Genomic DNA, 9,312 nt, shown 5'->3' on the forward strand with positions numbered 1-9,312 from the left:
ACACCAAAAGGTGCTAGCACTGCACAAAGACAGGTTCTGAAGGTATCCTTTTTCGCCACTGGTGTGACTTGGACTCAAACCTTGTTTGAATAGTCCAGACCCCACCATAAAATTAATAAACGTAATATACACCCGGCAACTCACACCCAAACAATGTAGATGGATAAGTGGCATTACTTTAAGTGAAAAAATCTGTGTTTTTGATTTTTGGGGAAGTGTCCCTTTAAGAAGGAAGTTACGTGTTACTTTCGACGGAAACGGAAATAGCTTTCCCAGCTGAACGAAAGACACATTTCGTTCAAACATTGCTACTAGCCTTGGCAAACGTTCTTCTAACAAGAACGCGACTGAAATATTTTCCAGAAATGGCTCTTGAGTCTAGGATTACGCAAGAAGAGATTAAAAAGGAACCAGAGAAGCCTATTGACCGTGAAAAGGTAGAAAGGAGCTATTTATATCAATACAGAGCGCAAATGCACGGTCAGTGTGTTTGAAACTCTGTTAGCTAGCTAGCCAGGCTGTCTGGATACTGTTAGATTCAAGAAGGTGCGCAACTCTTCAGTAGCACGAGAAAATGGATGTTTGCTATCACGAGCTTGTAGTGATTGGCTCAGGTCTTTCTTGGTCTTGCACATTGCAAACTAACCTAGCCAAACCAAACTAACAAATCTAATTAGCTATCACGTCTCACACGAATGCAAATATAGTATGGCTACGGATTAGGTTGCTAGCTACCTAGCATAGTCAGTTGACTAACGTAGTTAGCTAGGCATGATCGATCTTGCGTTGCTGGCACCCGTTTACCTAACGCAAAATATGTTGTTCATACAGACGTGTCCATTACTGTTGCGGGTATTTACTACAAACAGCGGAAGACACCACCGACCGGACGAATTTGCACGAGGAAACGTCCCCTCCAGTGAACTGCAAATATACACATGGTGAGAGAAATGATGTAGTTTAAGTTTGTCTGTTACAACTTGGCAGGCGCGTTGGGTCTTTTTAACCACGGCATTGTGTTTGTGTGTAGGATGGATGCAACGCTGAAAGAGCTGACCAGCCTCGTGAAGGAGGTGTATCCAGACGCGCGGAAGAAAGGGACGCACTTTGGATTTGCGATCGTTTATCCAGAGCCTAAAAGACAGAGCTACAGGTAATCTAGCACCCACATGCAGCTACAGATGGCCCTCTCACGAAGTTGTTTACTTTCCAGTTTCAGAAGAAAGCAAACACAGGGCAGCGAGGATAGTCCAACCAGTCATCTGATACTCTGATGAAGTGGTGTAGTGTGTGTGTACACAAGTAAACAACATTTAACCACCTCAAAGGAAAGGGATTTACTCTATATCCACCTCTGAGAAGCGTACTTGCCGTATTCTCACTTGATTCACATTCCATGTGAAAAAATTGACCAAAGAGAAAGATGAACTTCACATCGTTCTATCATGAGTAGTGTCATGAGCACACTCCTGTTTCTAAACCTGACTTGGGTTTTGATCTTTCATTTTATGCATTGGGGTTGTTTAAACACAGTATGCCCACCTACTAAGGCACAACTACATCAATGCTCAGATGGGTATTTAGAAGGATTAGGGTTGATGATCTCCTCCAGCAGATGTGGCTTCTTCCCCCAGGGTTAGGGTTAGGGTTGGCCTTCTACAGCAGACCCCTCACCAGGCTTCTTCCCCCAGGGTGAAGGACATTGGCAGTACCGTGTCTGGCCGGAAGGGGGCAGACGACTCCATGACTCTCCAGTCCCAGCGCTTCCAGATAGGAGATTACCTGGACATCACCATCACCCCTCCTAACAGAGCCCCTCCCCTCAACACGCGCATGAGGCCTTTCTAGATGCTCTCCCCCTGTATCTCTCCCCCTCTTTACCCCTCCACCTCTCTCTTCCCCTCTTTATCTTTCGCGCATACATTTTACACAGTGTCTTATACATCTATATTATACATCTAACTTGCAGACTCTGACCACATGCTTATGCTGTTTTTTTCTCTTTTTAAAGATGTCATAAAATAACCCTTTCTTGTCCCTTGTGTAAAATGCTTGTAAAATAAAGTTGCCTTTTACAGTAAATGGGTCTTTAGTTTGTGCAGGATGGGTTTGAAGCCATGGGGTTTTAGATTGTGTCATGGGCTTCCCTGCAGGGGGCAGCAGTAACCAGCCAGCTCACTAGACCACCCCCACCTGGACAGCAGCTGGCAGTGCAGAAGCAACATTTCCTTTGTCCTCATTCAAGTTCAAGTCTTTTATAGAACTATTGACCATGACGTCACAACAATAATAGACGTTCTTCCGGGTGGCAAAGCCGATGACGCCACTAGTAAATAATAATAAACCCTAACACGAGAAAATTGCTTGGAAGGGAGACCCACCGTTGGCTGTAGCCTGACACAAACAAAATAATTTTTAAATCTACCCACTTATACTACTAAATTAATTTGTGTATTAATTTGACCTTGTCAATTTGATCACTGGCTTTATTTGTACTCATGAGAAAACAATAATGTGGCATAAGGTATTTGTATTTCTGTTAGTTAAAACATTGTGAAATGTTAAGAAAATCTATGTTTACAGTAGCGGCTGGATCTCTTCTCTGGTCAGTGGAAGCCGCTTGCGTTCTGCCACCCGGAAGTATCTTGGTGCCTATGAAATGCCCTATTGTCAGATGCACAGACCAACACAGGATCAGACTGGGCACTGACATTCTTAGGACAAGACAATGCAAAGCAACCTGGCATAACATGACATAAGTACTCACAACAAGTTTACACCTATGACAAGTTAACATATAATATTATAGACCTAAAAAATATACAAGAGGAGGAAAAATATACAGGAGTCAGATGGCTGAGTGGTGAGGGAATCGGGCTAGTAATCTGAAGGTTGCCAGTTCGATTCCCGGTCATGCCAACTGACGGTGTGTCCTTGGGCAAGGCACTTCACCCTACTTGCCTCGGGGGGGAATGTCCCTGTACTTACTGTAACTCGCTCTGGATAAGAGCATCTGCTAAATGTAAATGTAAGAGTATACTAAACCTATAACCCATGTGATCTCTTACCATGAATTTCAACACACCTGTTGAACCTCTTGAACTTACTCTTTATAATTATGTTACTGTCTAAAAGTCTAACTCTCAAACAATCTTGCTTTCATACAGTATTTCTTATCACTCCCTCTGCTCTAACCTCATCACTTTCCTGAAGGTTGACTGAAGGTTCGAGTCTGTCATGACAGGTTATTTTCTCGTGCTTTATGCCTCACTCTAAATAATGTTATATTCCATGGAGGACTAACTGTGAACTGCTTCTCCAGGCCTGGTTAGCCAGTTACAGATATGGTAGATCTCTTTGGAGCCCACAGGCAGATACAGGGATCAGGGCTCTGTCATCTGCTAGTCTGGCCTGGATCCAGGTCCTCAGCTCACAACTGGATGCATCCCAGCATGCTCTCTGTCATCAGAAGGCAGTGATCTTCTTCAGAATATATCTCCAATATAGCAAAAGATCTGGGAGAACATGCACTGTGCCTGGTTATACAGACCGCTCCTTGACTCTGACCACTGAAATACTGTTAGAACTGGGCACTTCTGCCCTTTGATTTTCTGGTATACTTTCTATATGCACTATTCTAGAGACCAGATCCTCTCTCCCCACAGTAGAGACCAAACCCTCTCTCCTCACAGTAGAGACCAGATCCTCTCTCCCCACAGTAGAGACCAGATCCTCTCTCCCCACAGTAGAGACCAGATCCTCTCTCTCCACAGTAGAGACCAAACCCTCTCCCCCACAGTAGACACCAAACCCTCTCTCCCCACAGTAGAGACCAGATCTTCTCTCCCCACAGTAGAGACCAGATCCTCTGTCCAGTAGAGACCAAACCCTCTCTCCCCACAGTAGAGACCAGATCCTCTGTCTAGTAGAGACCAGATCCTCTGTCTAGTAGAGACCAAACCCTCTCTCCCCACAGTAGCGGCAGAGTACTGACAGATCTTGACTTGGCTTCTGGCACAGCAGTCTGCTTGTGTGTGTGTTAATGCGTGTGTGTGTGTGTGTTAATGCGTGTGTGTGTGTTACAGTTTTTCCCCATTGCTTTGGCTCATTTGACGAAACAGAAATGACATTCTCAAAACAACACGTGCAAACCTCCAAACCACTGGGCACTTGTTCACAAACGATTGGAATTTTTCATTCCTTTAACCTCTTCAGAATCCTGTTAAATTTGCCTGAAAACGCCTAAACAGCATACCCAAAGTAAATTGGAAGCTGTTCTTGAACCATTTGGAGTACATGCATGTAAATGATCTCTTTTGAAAGCTGACACTCTGAAGTTATGTCCCCTGTTGTCAGGACCCCTGTCAGTCCTACTAGTGTTGATTAATAGAAGCTTGAACACAAGGAAAGTGAACATTTCTATTTCCGTCTAGATTTTGTTTTGAAAACAGAGGCCTGAAGAGGCCTAGAGGTGGTAGGTATTAGCTGGAAGACTAAATTGGACCACAGGTTGAAGCCTTACCCAATTCAAATCAAAAGTCAAACATAATACCACAATATATTCATATTTGACACATGTTTTTATAAGAGTACATCCATTCATTTTCTAAAAGGGCCTTTTGGAGACTCCAAAATGACCCTTTGTAACCAAGGTCAAATACTCAGGATAAAAGGTATTATTTTTCATAATTGTTATCTCTAATGAAAGGTGGTACTTAGAACTATCATATATAATAGCTAAATCCCTAATTAGTATTACTGAAACACAAAAATTGAAGCATGAACACATTGGAGTGCTTTATCTGATTCCCAGGATTGGCGCACAAAGAAAACTGATTGCGCAATACCATATTGCGCAATCGACTTTTACTTTGACGGCTCCACAGACACATACAAATGAGGTATTGGCATTTTCAGCTAGCTTTCAGCTACAAGGCTAACGAGCTCATTTCAGAGCCAGTCGAAGCCAGTTCGAGAAATTTGTTTAGAAAGAGTGTGTGGGGGGGGGGGGGGGCGGGGGGGGGGCAGGACGCACAGACCTAATTGGCTTTAGAGGGCTGTCAACGGGGCATGGAAGCTCCTATTGGGTCAAACAAGGTGTCAATCAAAAGGGGAGGGTTCAACGGACATTTTGATCCCTCCATATCGTATTTTCTCCGTTTCTAACCGGAGGAATGTGCACTTTTATTTGAACAAGTTGTTTCTTCCGTCGGCTAACTTGCATAATGAAACAAAGGATAATGGCTATTCATGAACGTAAAACATTGTATTTGGAGAATTACTTTACATGGTTAGATACTTTGAACCCTTGGGAATGTACGCAGATCAAGTTTTGATGTGTTGTTTGCATACCTGGACGACACAGAACCTTTGAGGGTAAGTAGAGACGTTTGGCTTTGTAAACATCACCAAAGTGGTGACTGGACAAAGACGTTGACTAAACTTGTTGTTGTGACTCGATCTTGAAATGGTTTACATATCTACAAGCACAAGAATCGTAGCTTTCCAATGATGTATAACATGTGTAGCGTCTAAAAAATATATTTGTTAGAATTTAGTGCGTCGTAACTGAGGAAGGGGGGGGCAGCATTTTTGTAACGCGGGCGATACAGGAACGTCAGTTTGCACAAATTTCAAATGATTTAGCACATCTTTGAAACGGTTAAGTACAATTGCCTTCAGTTAGGCCAATTACCAATTGAATATATCTTGCTGGTATAAACTGACTGTTGCTTCTCAGTCAAGTGGTTATTCTCTGCAAAACATGTTGGCATAATTTCCTTGTGTACATCATCACCTGCACAATAGTTCACTCCACTGTCAAAATCTTTCAGGCACATAATACCATGAAAAACATCATGGTATATACTGTAATATGGATCTCTTGGATCTGCTTACAGTCTTTGTCAGGTGCAACTAGAACTTTACTAAACAAGGAGACACATCCGATCACCAATCACACAGTAAGTTTAGTTAGCTGACAGGAGCTATCCAGGAGTATAAATGCAGCCATCAAATATATAGAGCTTGTCCCAGGCCAGCTCAGGGGCAACATCACCATGTGTGCTGCCATGCTTTCAGAGAAAGGTGTAGTCACCCACATTCCCAGTCTTGGCCCATACAATACCCAGAAGCACCTGGTGTTCTTGGACCGCCTGCACTCCGATCTTATCCCTCTACATAAGAGGGGTTTGGTAGGGCCTCACTTGCATACATTTGTCATTGTGTGGGACAATGTAAGCTTCCACCGTGGCCCACTCATCAGGGTTCACTGCCCATCCAAGAATGCTGATGGTGCTCTTATCACCTTACTCCCCATTCCTCAATCCTATCGAGAAGTTTTTTTTTGCATGGAGGTGGAGGGTCTATGAGCATCGGGCTCAAAACCAGAGGTCCCTGCTCCAGGCAATGGATGCTGCTTGTGATGATGTCACAGCAGATCAGTGTAGGGGATGGTTGCAGCATGCACAACGATTCTTCCCCTGTTGCAGGAGTGAGGACAACAACTAGTGAAACTCCAGCTTTGCTTTACTTTCTTACTGTATGTGTTGGTAGTGTAGGTTATACATAATGTTAGTTTTGATGTGCTTATTGTATGACATTATATTGTGCTGTACACATTTCATGTTACAGTAACCACAATGTATGGCACTTACAGTAACAATTTCCAAAGCAGTGTGAGTGCAATATGTCATGTGAAACCTTGTAGACTACTCTTGAATTACTGTAATATTTTTTCTGTTTGATACACATTTACATTTTATATTTATTCATTTAGCAGACGCTTTTATCCAAAGCGACTTCCAAGAGAGAACTTTACAAAAGTGCATAAGGTCAATGATCATAAACAATGAGGTAGCGCCAAAAACATTGTGGGTAGCCAAAACATGAAGCATACATTGTGAAAAGCAAATAAGTGCCAATGGGAAGAAACATAGTTCTTGAAGGTGGAGGTGGGGAGGTGATTCCACCATTGGGCGGCCAGACAGGAGAAGAGCTTGGGTTGGTAGCGGGCGCTCTTGAGAGGTGGGACCGCCAGACGGTTGTCAGAAAAAGACCGTAGGTGGCGGGTGGGGGTGTAAGGCTGGAGGAGAGACTTGATGTAGTCGGGTGCAATCCCGTTCACCACTAGGAAGGTCAGTACCAGGGTCTTGAATCTGATACCGGCCGTGATTGGAAGCCAGTGGAGGGAGATGAGGAGCGGGGTAACATGGAAGCGTCTGGGTAGATTGAAGACACATAGTATTCTGGAAAGAAAACATCTACTACAGTAACTGTAGCACAGTGCACATAAGGGATATTTTTAAGGTCCACTGCCATACTGACAAAACATCTAATCATTTTGACCTGCAGTGTTTACACAATGCCAAAGGGACTTTTCATTTTGGGGGCACTGACTATTTCTATGAGAAAAGGATTTAGTTTTGACTGATGAGTTGTCTGTTTTAGGAGAAAGATGACCCTTTGCAGGTGTGCCATGGTGTTTTGCTGAACCATCTAGGTTATTTTGGCAAATGTATTTAAAGCTTTGAGAATGTCCTCTTTTGATAGATGGGCCAAAGCAATCGAGAAGGAACTTTTCATTTTGGGGGCACTGACTATTTATATGAGAAAATTATTTGGTTTTGAAGCATGAGTTAACTGTTTTGGGTGAGATATGACCTTTTGAAGGTGATCTATGTATTTGTGCTGAACCATATTGGCTATTTTGCCAGATGCACTTAGAGCTTTGAGAATGTCATTTCTGTTTCAAGAATTGAGCCAAAGCAATGGAGAAAAACTGTAATGCATGTGCATGCGTGTGTGAGTGTGGATGAGAGAGACAGCAAGTGATGACACACCCGGATACGGATCGCTGACATTTAATGACATTTCTGGCAGAAGGTGTGTTTGAGGGAATCCTATTAAGAAGCAAAAAAAGCATTTTTCTCTCTGCCTGTCTCTGTTGTCCTGCCCGCTTTGTCTATTCTCTCCATTTCTATTCTCCCTCTGCTCCCCCTCTCAGATACTCCCTCTGCTCCCCCTCTCAGATACTCCCTCTGCTCCCCCTCTCAGATACTCCCTCTGCTCCCCCTCTCAGATACTCCCTCTGCTCCCCCTCTCAGATACTCCCTCTGCTCCCCCTCTCAGATACTCCCTCTGCTCCCCCTCTCAGATACTCCCTCTGCTCCCCCTCTCAGATACTCCCTCTGCTCCCCCTCTCAGATACTCCCTCTGCTCCCCCTCTCAGATACTCCCTCTGCTCCCCCTCTCAGATACTCCCTCTGGTCCCCCTCTCAGATACTCCCTCTGCTCCCCCTCTCAGATACTCCCTCTGCTCCCCCTCTCAGATACTCCCTCTGCTCCCCCTCTCAGATACTCCCTCTGCTCCCCCTCTCAGATACTCCCTCTGCTCCCCCCTCTCAGATACTCCCTCTGCTCCCCCTCTCAGATACTCCCTCTGCTCCCCCTCTCAGATACTCCCTCTGCTCCCCCTCTCAGATACTCCCTCTGGTCCCCCCTCTCAGATACTCCCTCTGCTCCCCCTCTCAGATACTCCCTCTGCTCCCCTTCTCAGATACTCCCTCTGCTCCCCCTCTGAATTTTAATTGAAAGACAATTTTCTTTTGATGGATGTCAGTCATGAATGTGTTAAACTTGGTATTTCTCTTTATCATCTCTATATATTCCTGTTGTCTCAGCTCTCCAAACAATGTCTTAAAATGCTTTCTCCCAAACGTCTTCATTTTTTATACGTTTTTCTAGTTTGTAATGTAAAGTGTAATGTGAATGTAAAGTCATCGTGACACTTGTGGTGTCTTATTCAGAGATTAAAATCTTATCATTCATAATTACAGTTTTTCTCAATTGTTAGAACACAATTTATGAAACCTTGCTCCATTTTCTGAAAACATTAAACACAAAACCTCATCTTCAAGCACTATTTACAAAACCTCTGATTCCTCTTGCAAAATGAAACTTTCGCCTCAAAACAGTTTTACCTGTGCTCAAAATCAAACTTTCGCCTCAAAACAGATCTACCTGTGCTCAAAAAGAAGTACATTTACATTTAGCAGACGCTCTTATCCAGAGCGACTTACAGTAAGTACAGGGACATTCCCCCGAGGCAAGTAGGGTGAAGTGCCTTGCCCAAGGACACAACATCATTTGGCATGGCCGGGAACCGACAACCTTCTGATTAATAGCCCGACTCCCTAACCGCTCAGCCATCTAACCCCCTATAAATAAGTACATTTTTTATCTCAAAACAAATGTAATATTTAGCCATCATTGTTTTTTGATGAGCGAAAACATGTTCTATTATAGTAGCTC

The 9,312-nt window shown here is 43.7% G+C and overlaps 1 protein-coding gene across 1 annotated transcript; it reads left to right on the forward strand.

Annotated features, from left to right (window-relative positions):
- Positions 1 to 279: 279 nt before the first annotated feature.
- LOC136965834 (histone deacetylase complex subunit SAP18-like) lies at positions 280 to 2,082 on the forward strand. Its single transcript, XM_067260103.1, has 4 exons — positions 280 to 437; positions 832 to 941; positions 1,031 to 1,153; positions 1,692 to 2,082. Exons 1-4 carry the CDS (start codon positions 366 to 368, stop codon positions 1,846 to 1,848), a joined length of 462 nt encoding a protein of 153 aa, XP_067116204.1. The 5' UTR covers positions 280 to 365; the 3' UTR covers positions 1,849 to 2,082.
- Positions 2,083 to 9,312: the final 7,230 nt, after the last annotated feature.

The sequence above is a fragment of the Osmerus mordax genome, chromosome 22 (assembly GCF_038355195.1).
Source record: "Osmerus mordax isolate fOsmMor3 chromosome 22, fOsmMor3.pri, whole genome shotgun sequence".
In the NCBI taxonomy this organism is placed as follows: domain Eukaryota; kingdom Metazoa; phylum Chordata; class Actinopteri; order Osmeriformes; family Osmeridae; genus Osmerus; species Osmerus mordax.

What these genes read in the sequence shown, in the direction of transcription:
- LOC136965834 (XM_067260103.1), top strand. Translation starts at nt 366, where the DNA reads ATGGCTCTTGAGTCTAGGATTACGCAAGAAGAGATTAAAAAGGAACCA. An exon ending in AGCCTATTGACCGTGAAAAG is followed by an intron (nt 438 to 831) that starts GTAGAAAGGAGC and finishes TTGTTCATACAG; the next exon opens with ACGTGTCCATTACTGTTGCG. An exon ending in CCTAAAAGACAGAGCTACAG is followed by an intron (nt 1,154 to 1,691) that starts GTAATCTAGCAC and finishes TTCTTCCCCCAG; the next exon opens with GGTGAAGGACATTGGCAGTA.